At 39.6% G+C, this 19,698-nt stretch overlaps 1 protein-coding gene across 5 annotated transcripts in view; it reads left to right on the top strand.

Moving 5' to 3' along the window:
- Positions 1-2,872: 2,872 nt before the first annotated feature.
- LOC121015340 (ABC-type organic anion transporter ABCA8-like) overlaps positions 2,873-19,698 on the top strand; it is a 61,326-nt gene continuing 44,500 nt past the window's right edge. For 3 of the 5 annotated variants that reach the window (XM_040452209.1, XM_040452210.1, XM_040452208.1), the window contains exons 1-9: positions 2,874-3,062; positions 7,075-7,181; positions 8,090-8,316; positions 10,579-10,720; positions 11,025-11,210; positions 12,224-12,371; positions 15,558-15,726; positions 17,830-17,888; positions 19,087-19,197. In XM_040452209.1, the coding sequence (XP_040308143.1) occupies positions 2,891-3,062; positions 7,075-7,181; positions 8,090-8,316; positions 10,579-10,720; positions 11,025-11,210; positions 12,224-12,371; positions 15,558-15,726; positions 17,830-17,888; positions 19,087-19,197 (1,321 nt within the window). In that variant the 5' untranslated portion in view covers positions 2,874-2,890. Of the gene's footprint in view, positions 3,063-7,074; positions 7,182-8,089; positions 8,317-10,578; positions 10,721-11,024; positions 11,211-12,223; positions 12,372-15,557; positions 15,727-17,829; positions 17,889-19,086; positions 19,198-19,698 lie in introns of those variants that run through there. The other 2 variants (XR_005783771.1, XM_040452211.1) reach the window with 2 other exon arrangements.

The raw sequence follows: 19,698 nt of genomic DNA, 5'->3' as shown, positions 1-19,698 counted from the left end.
GAGGGCACCTTTTGGGATGAGCACTGGGTGTTGTATGGAAACCAATTTGGCGATAAATTTCGTATATTAAAAAAAGAAAAAAGAAAAATGAGAGTATTATTACTGTCAGGATCACTTCCCTGAAAACTAATTTTTTTAAATCAGAGGAGAAGCAGCCTGGTGCAGAGGCAAGAGAACTAGTCTTAGAGTCAAAGAACGCTTGACTAAAAGTGTTTCTATGACTGGGTTTGCATTGCGTTTTGCAAGTCATCAACTTCTCTGAGCCACATTATCACCATAGTCAAGATATGATAAACAATGCTATGGTTTTCATGACTATTTCAGTTGAGAATGAGAGAATCCCTATTCAGCTTGTCTCAAAAAAAAAGGGGGTGCTAGACGCTTAAAGGAAGAGAGTATGGATAGAGATGTGTCAACAACAAAGGAAGAAATACGTCTCCAATTCTTAGGTCTGTAGTATTGTGTGCTGGCCTCGTTCTCAGGTTGGCCCCCCCCCCAAACAGAAGCTGACTTAGTCTGTAGAATCTCCAGATTTAAGCCCTACCACAAACAACCCCTGTGAAAAGCGTACAGAACAGTTCAAAATAATTTTAGAGATTAGACCCGTTGGAAAAATGGTCTACTGTGGGTTAATGTTGGTCTCGGTCCACCAAGAACTAATCTCATTGGATAGAAGAATATACTATTGTCATTGCCCGTTGGCTGAGTTCCTACGTCACTTTGCAAACCACATCCAAACCATGTGGTATGTGAGTGGGGGAGTGGCAGTATCCCAGATGAATTTTGGAGTGTTTACTAGAAGGGGGACTGAATGTCAGGCAACTAAAAACAATTCTTTGCAAATATAAATGCATACCTCCAGGGGCGCCTGGGTGGCGCAGTCGGTTAAGCGTCCGACTTCAGCCAGGTCACGATCTCGCGGTCCGTGAGTTCGAGCCCCGCGTCGGGCTCTGGGCTGATGGCTCAGAGCCTGGAGCCTGTTTCTGATTCTGGGTCTCCCTCTCTCTCTGCCCCTCCCCCGTTCATGCTCTGTCTCTCTCTGTCCCAAAAAAATAAATAAACGTTAAAAAAAAAAATTTTTTTTTTTAAAAATGCATACCTCCAAGGGGAATCTATGGTGATTGCCCTATAATTGTGAGTTGAGTTATAATTTAAAAATGGATTAGAGCTTGTACAACTTTGTGAATATGCTAGAAATCATGAAGTTGAACAGTTTAAAGGATGAATTTTATGTTCTATGAATTATATCTCAATTTTTAAAAAGAACATAAAAATGTGCCTTGGAAGGTACTTCATGTTAATTTTGAACACCATAACTCTCCACCACGAGTATTACTGTGAGGAGAACTTTTGGATCTTTTTCTGCCCAGTCCCTGGAAATCCATAAAATGTCTCTTCTCTTTGTCACCTTATGTCCATGATGCTGGTACAGCTTATGTAACCATTAATTTTGTGCTTGGATTCTGACTCCTTAACTGTATTGAGTATCCAGAAGTCCAGCTGTCTGTAATCTATATTTGGAGGTTCTGTGGTCACAGTTCCCAAATTATGTTGGGGCTTTTCCTTCCTGTCCATGCTTCGCTGCACACTTCCAGGACAGGTGGATGGTTTACAGCCAAACTTGTTTTCCCATCACGCCTCACCAACCACCTCTGCCTTACTTCCTTCCAAATTGGAATGTTTACACTGTGCATCTCACCTGCAAACACTGACCCCACTTCTGATTCAAGATCATAGCCTGATCGCTCTCCACCTAAGGTGTAGTCTCCTTGTCTATCCCAACACGTGTTTGCCTTGGTTCACAGATGTCCTCCTAGGAAGTCACAACGCTATGAATTTGTGCCTCTCAGCAACACCCTAGTTCAAAGTCCCCTGCAACAGTTAATACATATTCATTAAATGACTACTGCGCACAGGGTCTTTACATCAAGTTTGTCTTTACAATGAACGCGTTGTTATCTTTGTGTCATAAATAATGTAACTAAAATTGTAAATATTCATTAAATGCTATCGTGTGCTAGATTTTTATAGAGACTTTATTCTGTAGTAATAGAATATGATTCTATCATATTGTTATTATGTATTTTACTTTTTTATACTCGAGTAATATTCTGTACTACTAAAAATAGATATTATTATGTTTATTTTACAAACAGTGGAGATTGAGTAATAAAGGTTATGTGACTTGCTCAGGATCACATGAATTTAAGGAATAGATTCCAGGGGAAAAAAAAGTAATTTTATCAAAATACATGCTGCCTTCTTTTTTGACTTCATCTTCAATACTCCCATCCAACCCAGGACTTGCTTTGTATTCCTTCTCATCTTTTCAGTCTTAATGAGACATCTGTATGGCGTTGAATACACTATCTGCAGAAAAGAGGGATTATTTTAGTGATGATGTCAACATAGTCGACATATTTTTTAAATTTCTCACTCTTGTTTTTAGTCTATTTAGCATACTGTCAGGATTATTAAAGGAAAAAGAATTTTTATAATCATTTCTACCTGCTGTAAACCAGAGACTTAGCCAGAGACTAACTGTGATTTAAAAAAAAGATATATGCATGTGTTTACTACCATTGGAGATTTATTGCAAAGCTAATTCGTATGTGAATAGTTTAATTGGAATGGAGTAATATTATACGTGATTGAAATTGGTTCAAGAACTACAAATGAAAATAAAATAACTAATTTTCATGGAGTCCTTCCGAATGTGTCTAGATGAACGTTAGCAATGTCTGTTCCCAAATTTTACTCCTCCTGACTTACTCAACGGAGATATTTGATTTTGTTTTATTTCCAGTGAAAGCTCTAATATAAGCAATTTAACATGGCCTCCTAAAGTTGATCTCTTGTAATTTACTAACCAATATATTCCTTTCTTGTAATGGCAGATAGAGAAGTCTTGGGACTGTCCAGTGAAGAAGATATTCAAGAATTAAGGACACATTATCTTGCAGAAATAATACAAGTCAGCTTTTCTAATACATTCTCGTATCATTTGAAATTCTCGCTGGGATACAGGATCCCAACAATCAAGGAACACAGGGACCATACAGGTAACTAGCTAGCTGCCCAGTTCCACTGCTCTCTATTACAATTATGTTATAGGCTGTACATGGGAACATGTGTTAGCACAGCAAATTTAAAAACCCCTGCCTGTGATGTGATGTCAGTAGGATAATCAACACATTTTAAAAATGTATAGTGGTTTTGGGGTTTATTAATGTACTGTATTAGATGGTTATTATATATGGTTATACATATGTACATATATTTATACATGTATTATACACATGTATATGTACATATATAATATACATATATTTACACAGATACGTGTATATGTATACACATGCATATATATATATATATATACATATCTATTATATGTAATATGCAGTTGTAATATATTAATTTTAAAGGAAAGTATATTTGTTTATGGATAAAATAGAATAAACTTCTCTTCAAGTGTCTGAGTAAGTTTATTCTTGAGGGCCCAAAATGAAGAAGTCACCAAATCCAAACCGATTGATTATTATTAATGCTGTATGATTTTGCCAGTCTCAGTAACGAAGAGATTTAGGTTTTAGCTGCATGAGGACAAGTGAGAAGATCTGGGGTTTAAATGAGGTGAAAATTTCTATATTAATGTGGAACTTGAGGAAACTATATACGCAGTGAAGAAGTGAACAAGAAAAAAAGCCAAGATGGTCTTTAAAAAGAGTGAAATTATAAGTAATTAACACAGTATGCTATTGCCATAGTAAAAGACCAATGAAACAGAAGGAAACCTGGAAAAGTCTCACCTAAACATGAAAACTAACATATGACTGAGAAGACATTGTGATCAGTGCTGGGAAAATTCTCTCTCCATAAAGAATAAAATGAAATTATCTCATACTTAACAGTCAATTCCAAGTACAGAACTCAATGGAAAACAAATTACTATAAACTGTCTAGAAGTCAATATAGAAGAGTATATTTATAACTGTTGGATAAAATAGAATTCTTAAAGCAAAGAATGCATCAACTACAAAAGAAAAGACGGCTAAATTCAACTCGATAAAAATTAAAGAATTACCTTCACCAAAAGACCTCAGAGAGAGAGAGTGAAAAGGAAAGGCAAAACTTGTGATGAAATGTTTATACAAATAAAACTAACAATGGGGCGGCTGGGTGGCTTCGTCGGTTAAGCATCTGACTTCCGCTCAGGTCGTGATCTTGTGGTTTTTGAGTTCGAGCCCCACGTCGGGCTCTGTGCCGACAGCTCGGAGCCCGGAGCCCGCTTCGGATTCTGTGTCTCCCTCTCTCTCTGCCCCTCCCCTGCTCACGCCCTGTGTCTATCTCTCAATAATAAATAAAACGTTAAAAAAATTTTTTTAAAAAAAACAAATAAAACTAACAAAAGGTCAATAACCAGAATATAGAAAGATTTTCTTTGGGTAAATAAGGGGGGAAAAAACGTAGAAATAGGAAAGAAGTGAAAGATATAAATAGGAACTTTGTAGAAGGAGAAACACAGATCCCAAATAAGCACATGGACAGATGTTTGCCTGCCTTAGCATTCAGGCAAATGCATTTTGAAACCGCGTTCAACCAGATTGGCAAAGAACAGTAAATAGAACAATACAAAGTATTGACAAGGGTCTGTAACAAAGAAAATCCAATTGTTATAAAGTATTTTAATTCCACAAAAATTGAGAAATTTTATTTTTACTCTGAAGATGTGTATAACCTGTAAGCCAGCATCATAGGAATTTTATTAGGGAAAATCTCATGCCTATTGAAGATTTGCAGCCCATTCTCCTCTCCTTCCTGAGGGCATAGAATAATTGTTTTGGGCTATAATTAGATACCTAGACTCAAGGTATTGAAAAGCAGACGTGAGTTCTCAACAACCTTTCCTCACATACTTCTGCAAGCTAGATAGAAACCCTGTCACCTTGGGACCCTTAGATGTGAAACAGAGGACCTTGCACCCCTCCTTCCAAAGATCTGTGCTGAATCTATAGTCTGAGAAGTAAACTTTTGCTGTGAAAAGACATTGAGATCTGAGGGTTGTTTGTTACTAGGCATATTGTAGACTATCCTGACTGATACACACATATTATGAGAAGACGTATATAAGGACTCTCATAGCAGTAACCTTTTTTTCTTTGCAATAGTAAAAAGAAAAAAAAAACCTAACCAAATTATCAATAAGAGAATGGGTAAATACATTGAATTATTTTCTTTCAATGTGGTTCAACACAATCATAAGAAGAAAAAATAAGGCCATAAATTTCAAAATCATAATATAGAATAAATGAAACAAAATACAGAACGATCGCTGTAATGAGATGCAAGATATAAATAATTTTTTAAAATTTTAATATTTATTTTTTTGAGAGAGAGAGAGACAGATTGCTAGTAGGGAAGGGGCAGAGAGAGAGTGGGGGAGACCCAGAATCGGAAGCAGCCTCCAGGCTCTGGCTGCCAGCATAGAGCCCAATGCAGGGCTTGAACTCACGGGTCATGAGATCATGACCTGAGCAGAAGTCAGACATTTAACCGACTGTGCCACCCAGAGGCCCCAAAAGTTTTAAATTGCATGTATAGTTTTGAGATACATTGTAAAAGCTTAAAGGCATACATGAACACAAAGTTCAGGAAAGCCGTGAGCCAATTAGGAACTTGGTGCTAGGAAAAGCAGTGAGATCCTAGGCAATATACTGGGGTTTGCAATTGTATTTGTAATGATTTATTTATTTTTAAAATTTGGCCACGGGTACCTATGTGTTCATCACTTTAGGCCTGAACTATTTTGAAATGATTTTTTAAACGGTTAAAATTTTAATGAAACTCACACATAATTCCAATATTCAATTTTAATTTTTCATATTAAATAATGTCTCTTTTTTTAAATGTTTATTTAGTTTTGACAGAGAAGAGAGACACAAAATCCAAAGTAGGCTCCAGGCTCTAAGCTGTCAGCGCAGAACCCAATGCAGGGTTCAAACTCACAAACTGTGAGATCATGACCCAAGCCGAAGTCGGACACTTAAGTGACTAAGCTACCCAGGTGCCCCATAAATAGTGTCTCTTTAATGCAGTTTCATACTCAATGGACTGATAGGCTTTTTTTTCTTTTTCTTTTTTTTTTTTTTTTTTGGTAAGAGTTTTTTCTTCAAAAGATGTTCCGATTGACATGATTTAAACATAGTAGGTCATGCCCTCCAAACTCCCAGTTGCTCATTACTGCCTGTGGTGTATTTAATGCTAGGCAAAGCTTTAGTTCTCAATCCGTATGAGACCTACTAATCTTTGGAAACACAAAAAGATTTTGTTTTGACAATACAAAATCATGAAGAGAAGAGCTCAACAAGATTCTTTCTTTTTTTAATTTTTTAATGTTTAGTTTTGAGAGAGAGAGAGAGAGAGAGCACAGGGGAGGGGCAGAGAGACAGACGGAGACACAGAATCTGAAACAGGCTCAAGGCTCTGAGATGTCAGTACAGAGCTGATGCAGGGCTTGAACTCACAAACCACGAGATCGTGACCTGAGCTGAAGTCAGACGCTTAAGTGACTTGGCCACCCAGGTAGCCCCTCAACAAGATTCTCGATGAGTGAAGAAGCACGGAAGGTAGTGGAAGAAAGCACGGTGAATTCTCATTTAATGCAGAATGTTCCCTACAAGTACTCTGCCTGCCCTGCTTTGAGAATCATTACTCCCATTTATATTTTCTTTTTTTTTTTTATTCTTTATTTATTTTTGACAGAGAGAGACAGTGAGACAGAGTATGAGTGGGAGAGGAACAGAGAGAGAGGGAGGGAGATACAGAATCCGAAGTGGGATCCAGGCTCTGAGCTGTCAGCACAGAGCCCAATGTGGGGCTTGAAATCACAAATTGCAAGATCATGACCTGAGCCGAAGTCAGACACTTAACCGACTGAGCCACCCAGGCGCCCCCCAATTTATATTTTCTTAGGCTTTGAGTCAAAATAACATTTGGAATCTGTAGCCATTGTAAAGTGCACTGTCTCCTGCGATCAGAGCTGAAACCATCCATCATCTTTTTTCCTTAAAGGTCATTGTTTTGAAATGAGTACTGAAGAGGTTAGCTGCCAAGTTTCACAATACTGGGAAAAAGGTTTTCTGGCTCTTCAAGCTGCTATCAATGCTGCTATTATAGAAGTGAGTACGATTGTTCCCAGCTAACTAACGTTCCATGCAGATTAACAGTATGAGAAGCTTCAAAAGTTTCATGGAAGAATACAGAAATGGGTAGCCTTATTCTTTCGCTTGATCACTGGTTTCGTTTTCTTTTCTTTTTTTTTTTCCTAAGTTTTATTTATTTGTTTTTGAGACAGAGTATGTGTGTGCAAGCGGGGGGAGGGGCAGAGAGACAGTGAGACAGAGAGAATCCCGAGAAACCCAGGAGAGAATCCCACACTAACAGCATGGAGCCCAAGGAGGGACTCGAACCCGCAAGCTGTGAGATCATGACCTGAGCCGAAATCAGGAGCCTGATGCTCAACTGATTGAGCCACCCAGGTGCTCTGATCACTGGTTTCTTTAGATCGAAGTGTATTTAAGCTGATATGCCATGGGGACAGTAGACATACATGGAAGAGAAATTTTCTCTCCCAAGGACTCAACCTTGTCAGGAAGCCAGGCATTTAATAAGAATCTTAGTAGAATGGGAGAAGGAGATATAAAGAAAGTCCCTGTAAGTAAACAAGCAAAACTTCTCAGCCTAGAATGCCATGGAAGAATTCCTAATCGAAGTAACATTAAAACTGAAGCTTAAGGTAAGATTTGCCAAGTACGTAAGGTCATAAAGGCACTTCAAGCACATTGTAGGGCAGTGTTAGGCGGGGAGGTGATAAAACACACAGTAAATTTGGAGAGCTGTGCGAACCTCAGAATGCCTGGAATCAAGGCTCCAAGTGGGCCAGTGGTGGAAGAAGCGAGTAAAAAGTTAGGCTAGCGTCACAGCCAGACCGACCAGTTACATATTCAGAGGAAAACAGACGACTGAAAAGGAAACGAACATGCTATCCATTAAAATACAAATTTTGTTTACTGATGTATTTCCTCAGACCACAACAAATCATTCAGTAATGGAGGAATTGATGTCTGTCACTGGAAAAAATATGAAGATACATCCTTTTGTTTATCAAGGAGGTGTTGCCACTGATTTCTTCATTTTCTTCTGCATCATTTCCTTTTCCTCATTCATTTATTATGCGTCTATTAACGTTACAAGGGAGAGGAAGAAGATGAAGGGCTTGATGAGGATGATGGGTCTTCGAGATTCGGCATTCTGGTGAGTAAAGTGTAGCACAAATGAGTGAATGTCGGGATTCGGGGAAAGTGGGCTTCTTCAAAGCATCAGCACTCAAACTTAATGATTTTCCAGCTCTTCCCTACGAATGGGGTAAATTCTCCTTGATGTAATGCTTGTCAGGATAAGGCTGTGGATTACGAGGCTTTTTGGACTGAAGAAGAAACATCAGGGTTGGGTGTGTGAGGTGGCTGTGAGGTAGAAATAGTGAGGGACGGCCGTTGAGTCTACTGGTAAGAGACTCAAGGTAGAAATGGTACATTTGGGTATCTAAGCCAGGCGGCCGTGGAAGTCAAGCCAGGATGGTAGTGAAAGGGGAAAAAAGAAGTCAAGGGTTAAAGCTCTCTTGAGACTGAAGATCTAGCATGATGGATATATTTGAGGGAATAAGTCAGCTGTATGCGATGGCGAAGAGGGGCTGTGTAGTTTGAATTTAAAATCTTGGGAGCTGGGTAATTCCAAGGATGGACAAAGCCCTGTGTTGAGAGAGAACCTGAGCATGACTGAAAAAGCATAGACGTGATGTTGGTCACGAGGGGAAGGTAAAATAACAGAGACACTAGGAGGCCAGGCGGAATATGGGAAGGGCGACAAATTTGGAATCTGGAAGAAAATCCTATAGATCAATATTGAACTCTTTTTTTTTTTTTTTATTTTTTTTTCAACGTTTATTTATTTTTGGGACAGAGAGAGACAGAGCATGAACGGGGGAGGGGCAGAGAGAGAGGGAGACACAGAGTCGGAAACAGGCTCCAGGCTCTGAGCCATCCGCCCAGAGCCTGACGCGGGGCTCGAACTCACGGACCGCGAGATCGTGACCTGGCTGAAGTCGGACGCTTAACCGACTGTGCCACCCAGGCGCCCCAATATTGAACTCTTTTTTAAGTAAGTTTGTTTATTTTGAGAGAAAGAGAGCATGCGAGCAAGGGAGGAGGAGAGAGAGAGAGAGCCTGATGCCGGGCTTGAACTCCATACCGTGAGATGATGACCTTAGCCGAAACCAAGAGTCTGATGCTTAACCGAGCCACCCAGGCACCCCTATTGAACTCTTTATTGAGTTAATATTGGAGGGAAGTATGGCCAAGCAGTGAAATCTAATGACTCTAGAGCCCGATGCCTGGACTTGAAACATAGTTACTTGACATCTTTGTTCAGTAAGTTCTTTGTGTATAAAATGAAGGAAATAATGGTGTTTCCGCGTAGAGCTGTGGTGGGCATAACGTGATTCAATATTTGCTAAGTTTGTAAAACACGGTCCAGTATGGAGTAATTGCTATATGTGTGGGCTATTATTTTGTTGGTTTTGCTGCTATCTTTGCCTTTTATTATTTCATTATATCCTTCAAAGAATATTAATCCACATGAGAAAAGAATTGAAGAAAGGAAAGTGAACTATCCTAACAGTAAATGGATGGAGTTAGAGACCAAGTATGTAGACTTTTTGGTGTACACATCCAGAGAAAGAAGAAAGCTTCCGCAAAAAGAGAAAGTGACAGCACTACACATAGGAGGAATTTTTTTTAACTCTGAGGAAATTCATAAAGCTCCTCACCCCTAGACAGGCCCCAGAGAGGAGAAAAGATCTGAGATTCAGGGCGCCTGGGTGGCTCAGTCAGTTAAGCATCCAGCTCCTGATTTCGGGTCAGGTCATGATCTCACAGTTCATGAGTTCAAGCCCCGTGTTGGGTTCTGTGCTGACAGCGCAGAGCCTGCTTGGGATTCTGTCTCTCCCTCTCTTTCTCAAAGTAAATAAATAAACTAAACCAAAGGAAAAAAAAAAAAAAAGATCTGAGATGCATGGAGGGGTTACTCTGTACTAGGACAGGGTCCCGCATAGACATGACTTCATTGATCTAATACTGTAATATTATTCCTATTGTCCAGAGCAATAACAGAACAATGAGGGGTTACAAAGTTTGCCCGAGGTCACAGAGTATGAGTACAGCAGAGAAAAATGTTTGAACCAAAATCAATCAGACCGGTATTTTCTCCTTTTCTCCACAATGTTATGTGTGTGTGCATGTATTTATGGGTGTGTATTTATGAAATTAATTTTAGGAAGACGAATATTCCTAATTCCTAGAGAATTCTTCCCAACACATTTTCCTTGTATTTACATATCCTAAAACTCAATAAATATCTACCGAAAGGATGAGTGAATCGATGAATAATGTTAGCATCGATCCCAGGTCCTCCTTTCAATGAAACAGGAAATACTAAAATAAAATCTTGTTTCCACCTTAGGCTCTCCTGGGGTTTACTCTATGCCGTCTTCATCTTCATTATGGCGCTTTTCTTGGCACTTGTTATAAAATCTGTCCAGTTGGTCATTCTGACTGGCTTCGTGGCGATCTTTATCCTTTTTTTCCTCTATGGACTGTCTCTGGTGAGTTGGTGAACTAAATTGCTTCCCATTCAACTCTGACCCTAAGGATCAAGTGTTGCTTTCCAATTAGGTTAATTCTTCTCCATATGCCTTTTCATCACTGTCTGCTATTTGCCTGAGAACATCTGTATATGTGATTTATAGTGTTTTGTAATGCCAGCTTATAGTGCAATTCGTAGAGAATAGTTTTGTATTATAGACAAAAAAGATGTAACTCTAATGTTGTGTATTAAATCCTTTATTTTGTTATGCTAATGATAATCCTTAGAGAAATATCAAGCAAATGGATCTTCTCTCGTTTTAGATAGCTTTGGCTTTTCTCATGAGCGTCTTGGTAAAGAAATCTTTCCTCACTGGTCTGGTCGTGTTCCTTCTTACCGTCTTTTGGGGGAGTTTGGGATTTACGGCATTGTACAGGCACCTTCCTACATCCTTGGAGTGGATTTTAAGTTTTCTGAGCCCCTTTGCCTTCACGCTTGGAATGGCCCAGGTGAGAAACAGTCTGATTGTTTATCGATGGCATTTCCTAAGTACCTTCCCCCTCTGGAATTCAGTTGTCTATCGTCGCCTCTATGATGAGCATTGTAAGATTTAAAGCCCCAGTGCACAACACTTGGAAATTGCAAAGGTGAACTTGTAAAGCTTCAGATACACTGAGCTCAGCAAAATAAGCCATTTGGTGAGTGAAAAAATGGAAGATCAATATATAATTCATTAGAGACAATCTAAAGCATTTCCTTTGACTGTTAATTAAGTATGTATCTGATGCTGCAAATCGAAGTCTAAATCGTTATTCCAGTTTGTAGTTTGACTTAGTAATTGAATAGCTTAGTGATTGATGGTCCAAAGCACCATGTAAAGAAAATTAAAGGTTAAAAACCTCTTGAAAATACATGAATTGACCAGTGAATTACGTTTCTGCTCATCAAATGTCCTTTGTCTTTATCTGATTCTCACCGTGAACTCACTTTGCTGTCCCTCCAATTAAGTGGCAATGTTGATCATTACATACATAATTCTTAAGGAAAGGATTATTAATTATAGAAGACCCATTAACTTGAACATTATGGACAAGCCCACTTTTTCCACTGGTTCTCCTTAAACACACCAATTTTTTTTTGTGGGTTTCTTTTTTTTTTTTCCCCAAGAGCATGAACTCCTCATGTAGTAATTTTTGAGCAGGACCATACCTTTGTCCTATTTGGTAAAAATTTATCTAAGGTTAAGCTCAAATGTCATTTTTTCCCATACTTCCCTTCCTCCTCCTAATGCTCCATTTTCACTTGGTACATAGTTGAATCACGGTAATTACTAAATTTCGTTATACTTGGTCACATGCCTATGCCTTCCAAAGATTTGAGAATTTTAACGTATGCAGTTTCATTCAACTTTGTACTCCCAGGATAGGGCAAAAAGTAGCTATTTTACATTTCTGCCAAACTGAACTGTTCAAAATTTATCATCAACCTAAGTTCCTTAAATTAATTTCTTTTTAATTTTCAGCTCTTACGTTTGGAGAATGACTTGAATTCTAATGCATTTCCTGATCCATCAGACTATTCAAATCTGATCGTAGCAACAAATTTCATGTTGGCTTTTGATCTTTTCCTCTATATGGCACTGACGATTTATTTTGAGAAAATTTTGCCAAGTGAGTAGTGACACAACGAACATTGTTTCCTAAAACAAATCTCCTAACACACGTGTTATTTATATTTGAAAAACTATTTGGGGCATCAACAGGAAAGAAATAAACAAGGTCATTGCCAATGGCCCAATTAGTTATTTCTTGCTACTTGACTGGTCAGAACTACAGCTTAAATTTTGTTTATAGGATCACTGATCTTTGAACTCCACTATGATTTAAGCTTATAGTTTGTTTCTTTTTAAAGACTTGCTTAGAAAGCTATTTCCTAAATGGGTCTGGCGTGATACTCACTTAGCTCAGCAGTTCTTAGCCCTGGCTGTATGTAAAAAGGACCTTGAGAACTTTAAAAATACCAAGCACAATTCAACTCTGAGAGATTCTGATTCAGTTCACCAGTGGTGGGACCAGGGCATCTATATTTTTAAAAATCTGCCCAGAGTGTCACAATAGGGAAGTGAGTAGGTCGTAAATTTTTATTTTTATCACCTTGCAAGTTAAAAGAATATGAGTTCATAAAAGCAATGATCTATGTTATTCACAGAGGCAGCAAAGCACCCACCCCAGTATCTGACGCACACAAGGGACTCATAAATAGTTGGGGTCGAAATGCTAGCTCATTTTCTTCTCCCTCCTTTTATAGTCAGTCACAGGCGGGGTTTGTGTCTTGCACCTGTGCATCTGCTGTTCAAAACCAAATGCCAAGGCTTTCTTCACCCCACATAATCCAGCATTCCCACTGTGGTTGCATATCCAAAGGAAAGAAAATCACTCTCTGCACTCCTGCGTACATTGCAGCCATTATTCACAGTAACCAAGATATGGGAACAACCTAAGTATCCATCAGCGGGGGAAAGGATAAAGAAAATGTGAGATATAGGGAATCTTATTTAGTCTTTAGGAAAGAAGGAAATTCTGCCATTTGCAGCAACGTGGATGAACCTTATGGAGGACATTATGCTTGGTGAAAGAAAGCAGACACAGAAAGACAAACACTGCATGATCTAATTTATACGTGACATCTAAAGAAGTCAAAAGAATGGTACCAGAGAATAAAATGATGGTTACCGAGGGCTGGGGGAGTAGGAGGAATGGGAGATGATAGTCACGGGGTACAAACTCTCAGGTACAACATGACTAAGTTCTGGACACCTAACATACAGTGTGGTGACTGTAGTTAATAATAATGTATTGTATGCTTGGAATTTGCTAAGATAATAGGTCTCAAGTATTTTCAGGACACACACACACACACACACACACACACACACACACATGCACGCAGAAAAAATGATACCCATGTGAGGTGATGATATGTTAATTAGCTCGATGGTGGTAATACCTCACAATGTATGCATATATCAAAACATCACATTGTATATGTATGCAATTTTTATTTGTCAATCATACTTCAATAAAGCTGCAAAAATTATGGAAGTTACTAATGAAATCAACACATCGAATAGGTTTTTAAAAAGTCAAGGGGGTTGCCTGGGAGGCTCAGTAAGTGAAGCGTCCAACTCTTAATTTGGGCTCAGGTCATGATCTCGTGGTTTCATGCGTTCGAGCCCCGTGTCGGGCTCTGCACTAACAGTGAGGGGCCTGCTTGGGATTCTCTCTCTCCCTCTCTCTGCCCCTCCCCCGCATGCGCTGTCTCTCGCTTTTATTTTATTTATTTATTTATTTATTTATTTTTAACGTTTATTTATTTTTTGGGACAGAGAGAGACAGAGCATGAACGGGGGAGGGTCAGACAGAGGGAGACACAGAATCGGAAGCAGGCTCCAGGCTCCGAGCCATCAGCCCAGAGCCCGACGCGGGGCTCGAACTCCTGGACCGCGAGATCGTGACCTGAGCTGAAGTCGGACAGTTAACCGACTGAGCCACCCAGGTGCCCCTGTCTCTCTCTTTTAAAAAGTCCAGGATTGATCACTTGGACAAAGGGACAAAGAGGAAAGTATGAGGGCAAAGGTGCAGAGAAACATCTTGAGGCAGTGAATTGATCATGTTGTTGCTCTTAGATAATCCCTTAATAACAATAACTGTCTCTGCCCTTTAGAAGAGTCCAGAATAGTAGATGCCAGGATCTACAATTTTGGCTAAAACATTTGTTATATGGTTAGAATTATTTGCATCATCATCCATTAAGCCTGAATGTAAGCCTGAATCCAAATGGTGACTTCGTTCAAAATTCTTTTAAAGATAAGAAATATGAATGAGAGAAAGGAAGACTAACTGGCTCAAATGACAGAATTCTTTAATAGTAAATCTGGTGGTAGAACGAACCCCATACAGCTACGTGCTTTCGTTGGTTAGATTTCCTAATCAAAGGAAAGAGATACGATTAATTATATATCAAATGGCAGGTGAATAGAGAGTGTTCGGTCAATATTGAATGAACGAATGAATGACAACACATGAAAAGTACACATAATTTGAAAGCCCATCATCATTACACTGGAGGTCACTTGCAGAATATTAGGGAAATACAATTTTTGTATTTCATAATGTCTCCTAACACATAGGGAAACGGAGGTGATAATTAAATGCAAATACACTGTGGATTAATTTCCAGAAAGAGGTTCGTGAATAGTAAATTTGCTTCAGAGGAAAGTTATTATCTGGGGATGAAATAGAGGATAAACCCAAAGTAGCTTTTTGAAAAATTCCACTCCGTTAAATTTCAATAAATTGTTTTGCCCCTCTTCTCGCCCTTTCTTACAGTGTGTCCCTTATTTTCTTTAATTCCTATAATCCTGTTCTGTTTTCTCTTGGAATATTTGTGTCCAGTAGTGGCTTCCGAGTCTCTTCTCCCTTTGTGGGGGGCGTGGGGGGCACGATACTGGACTCCTAACATAGCATTCAGGATGCTTAGCATATCTCGCATTTGTATTCTAGTATCTGGCTTTCTGGGGATTAAAAAAAGTCCTCACATTTACTTAAATTCCTCCTGGACTTTTTCAAATCCCAGTTTCATTTTCTCTGATGGGAACAATTATCATAATAGAGACATCTTGGTGATTTCCTTCTCCTGACGAAACTACACATGTCAAGGAAAATATGTTCATTACCTGTGCTGATGACACGTTCAGGTTAATGGGCAAAGGGGTCCTATTGCTCTGCTTTATTAGGGTGCCTTTTTCCCTTAAACTGATGACTGACCCAATATTTAATTGTCTCTTGGCCATGTAGATAAATATGGACATCAATATCCCCCCTTGTTTTTCCTGAAGTCTTCCTTCTGGTCACGGCAACCAAAAGCTGATTGTGTGGCCCTTGAAGATGAAATACATTCTGATCCTTCATCTAATGACTCTTTTGAGCCAGTGTCTCCAGAATTCCATGGCAAAGAAGCCATCAGGTAACAAGGATGCAAATGAACAGGGCCAAGATGAAGATACTAACAGCGTCCGAAGCAAGCACAGTTCTCTTTTGTGCCCTCTAGACGGCTCCGACCTAACCTCCACGCTACCTTCGTCATTTCCCAGTTCACGTTTAAAGAAAACTTCCTTTAACCCTTTTTATCTCATATCGTTGGCTTTTACATTAAATACTAACTTAGGGGGCGCCTGGGTGGCTCAGTTGGTTAAGCGTCCGACTCTTGATTTCGGCCCAGGTCATGATCTCACGGTTCCTCAGTTCAAGCCTCGCGTTGGGCTCCGTGCTGAGCGTGGAACCTGCTTGGGATTCTCTCTCTCCCTCTCTCTGCCCCCCCTACGCTCATGCTAGTGTGCATGCGCGCGCTCGCTCTCTCTCTCAAAAAATAAGTAAATAAACTTAAAAAATTAATAAATTCGAATTTAGATTGCACCAACAAAGATAATTCAACAAAAACCCTGCCTGTATTCTCCATCTTTTATCTGTTGTTTCTCCCCTCCATCCGTAGCCTCTCTCATTTCTTTGCCCGGTCTCATTTATTCACACTTTGCCCTACCTCATTTTTTTATACTCCTTATGTTTTTCGCTGTTCTTTTTTCTTGTTTAAACTTCTTGCCTCTTCTACGTATTGCCTTTTCAAAGAGAATGAAAGAGTAGGGGAGAGGTAGGGAGAAAGGATCTGGAGATAGACCCAAGGAGAATTGAGGAAGATGTGCCTTAGAGTGTCCTGCACGTCTTCATTCCAAATGTGTGTTTTGCTTGGCGCTAGCAACTTTTCTTTCCAAATAAGAAAATAGGAAGAGAGTCCTCCAGATCCCTGACTGTTCACATCTTACTGGTCCGTCAGTGACCACCCACCTGTCAGTCCTTTGTGAATGGTCTCAGATGACCTCAGCCTACAGAGCTTCTAGAACCTGTTCCAGTTTTTATTTCAGCCTGTTCCATTTTTATCTTCTATCCTTACGTCTGTCCTATGGTTTAAGCTGGGTTGAACTTCCAGCAGAGCGGCTGGGAGGGAGCAGAGCAATGGCTTTATTTAATCTGCTTAATTTAATCTGTTTTCTATTTGTTTAATCTTTATCCAATTTCTTTTTGTATTTCTTCTATCTCTTTAGCATCTCACCCAACTAGAAGTGCTATGGAGTGATAGTAAATGGGGTGAAAATAGAGATGAAGAAGCTAAGCAAACAATTCAATATGAACGGAACCTGAGTCACTTGAAGAATAGTAGATGATACAATAAGAAACATAAATTTGATTTAGTCGATGGATTATATATTTACTACCCAATAGAATAAAACAGATAAAGTGCCTAGCGTTCCAGATCTGTAATAGCACCCAGAATATGTTAATTCTGTTCCTTCCTATTATCGTAATCAACATCATCTAACCAATATCATTTTATGCTTATTGACCGTTTACCATGAACCAAGCACAATGCATGCAAGATGAACTATGTTACTCAACCTCCACCACAACCCTAAAACACTCAAAAGTTTGAGGTTGCAAAAGCTGAAACTTACCTGGAACAAGTACGTTGACTAAGGCAACAGCTACTAAATTCTGTGTAAGACTGTAAAACCCATGCCATCACTGTTACACTCTTTGCCTGTCTTCCTTCCTCCACCCTTGTGCCTCTTAACCTACTCCTGGAGACCTTGACTCAAGATAACCAAAGATACCCGTAACCTGTGCCAGTATTGCATAATGACCCTTTCAGTATCAGATGCCCATGTTACCTGTCGGTCTAGCTTCCTTGGCTTTGCAGTTTAGAGATGATCCCTGTTTTCAGTACTAATGTCGGGCCATACCCTAATCTTTGAAATCAGAAGGACTGGTAATGGGACCCAAGCATAGGTAAATGTATAAAACTGCTCAGGTGAGGCTCTTGTGCAGCCGGGACTGGGAAGCAGTATTCTAGCCGATTCTCTCTCACACAAGCATGACTTTATGAGGGTGAAATCTCATACCTTCCTGTACCCTGAAGATAAGATTCATCCAGTTCTGGCCACCAAACCAAGAATGACAAGCTGAAGAAAATTGTCACACCTTGAAATATCTTTTCTTTTCTTTTTTGTTTTTCCAGAATCAGAAATGTTACCAAAGAATATAAAGGAAAGTCGGGTAAAATAGAGGCTTTGAAGGGTAAGAAAAGAAGAACGCTTTGTTATAATGTTGATACTGATTTCCTGCTTTTAATTCAATTTTGTTGGTTGTGGTGGTGGTGGTGGGCAATCACTGGTGGCATTTCAGATTTGAAATGAGTCATTTGAGGGGCGCCCGGGGTGGCTCAGTCGGTTAAGCAACTGACTTCGGCTCAGGTCACGATCTCACGGTTCATGGGTTCGAGCCCTGCGTCGGGCTCTGTGCTGACAGCTCAGAGCCTGGAGCCTGCTTCGGATTCTGTGTCTCCCTCTCTCTGCCCCTCCCTTACTCATGCTCTGTCTCTCTCTGTCTCAAAAATAAATAAAATGTAAAAAAAAAAAAAATGTAATGAGTCATTTGAGCCACACGATAAAATTTCCCTTCTAAAACATTACTTTGCATAAAAGTTAGAAAAAAGATTGATGATACGTTAGAATGTATGTACTTGAAAGATGTATTGTGTAATACTGAGGTACTGTAAGGAAATCCTGGGGTTTTTTTTTCCTACAAATCCAAACGTTTCTTCTGTAATTCCAAAGCTGTTTCAGGGATTATATATTCTTCTGCTGTGCAAACAAAAAAGCAATGTATCTCAAAGGAACATTAGTCACATAGTGATCGACTGAATGATTAATCTGTTGTTTAGTCCATAAATATTCACATCCACCTACTTTATGCCAGGCCATGTCAATAAACCTAGGAGTATGAGACATGTTTCCTGCTGTGAAACCAAGTAATTTCAAAATTTCAGAACAGGGTAGACCCATAAACTTCCAAATGCGTGTTTTATTATTTTTATTTTGAATGTGACAACCCAGAGCATTCATATTTAGAAAACATGGCCATTCAAGGAAATAAAAAGGCAGTCCATTAGTTCCATAATATAGTTTTGTTTGTAATTTTATCTTCCTTCCTGTCGCCCTACTTTTTTCCCTTCCTTCCTTTCTCCCATTCTTTTTTCCTTTCTTTTTTCAACATTTATTTATTTTTGGGACAGAGAGAGACAGAGCATGAACGGGGGAGGGGCAGAGAGAGAGGGAGACACAGAATCGGAAACAGGCTCCAGTCTCTGAGCCATCAGCCCAGAGCCCGACGCGGGGCTCGAACTCACGGACCGCGAGATGGTGACCTGGCTGAAGTCGGACGCTTAACCGACTGCGCCACCCAGGCGCCCCTTTCCTTTCTTTTTTCTATCTAGGTCTGGTATTAGACATATATGAAGGCGAGATCACTGCAATACTTGGTCACAGTGGAGCCGGGAAATCAACACTGTTAAACATTCTTAGTGGGCTCTCAGTTCCCACCAAAGGTAAGAGGTTTTTCCCAAAGTCAGGTCGACGTACATATATAGATATCAGCTCTTACTATAAAGTCCTTCTGATCGTTAATCATAAACACAAACAAATAACTGTGGACAAATGGAAGTTAGTTCATAGTGTTAGTCTACAGAGGTATGCGATACTGGATTGATACATACATGAAATTTGAGTCTTTCGTGAGAATCAGTGTCTTGATCGTAAGTTACCCTTTGGCATTCGAACTTGTACCTGTTAGCTTTTGCTGCATAACAAGCATCCTCAAAATGAATGCCTTAATATAAAGATGTTTTATCATTTCTCACGATTCAGTGGGTTGACTGGCTCGTGTTTCCGCCTGGACTGAGTTGTTGCTGGATGTTTTGGCATAGCCTCACTCACGTATGTGGGGCTTCAGTTAAGAATGCTGCTCTTCCCTGTTTACACGGACTTTCATCTTCCAGGAGTCTGGTCAGGATTCTTCAGCCGGGGGTCCATGAGCCCAGAAGCCAAGA

The sequence above is a fragment of the Herpailurus yagouaroundi genome, unplaced genomic scaffold (genome assembly GCF_014898765.1).
Source record: "Herpailurus yagouaroundi ecotype Mexico unplaced genomic scaffold, PumYag 206, whole genome shotgun sequence".
Lineage (NCBI taxonomy): Eukaryota > Metazoa > Chordata > Mammalia > Carnivora > Felidae > Herpailurus > Herpailurus yagouaroundi.
This window is presented reverse-complemented; position numbering and strand designations above follow the sequence as displayed.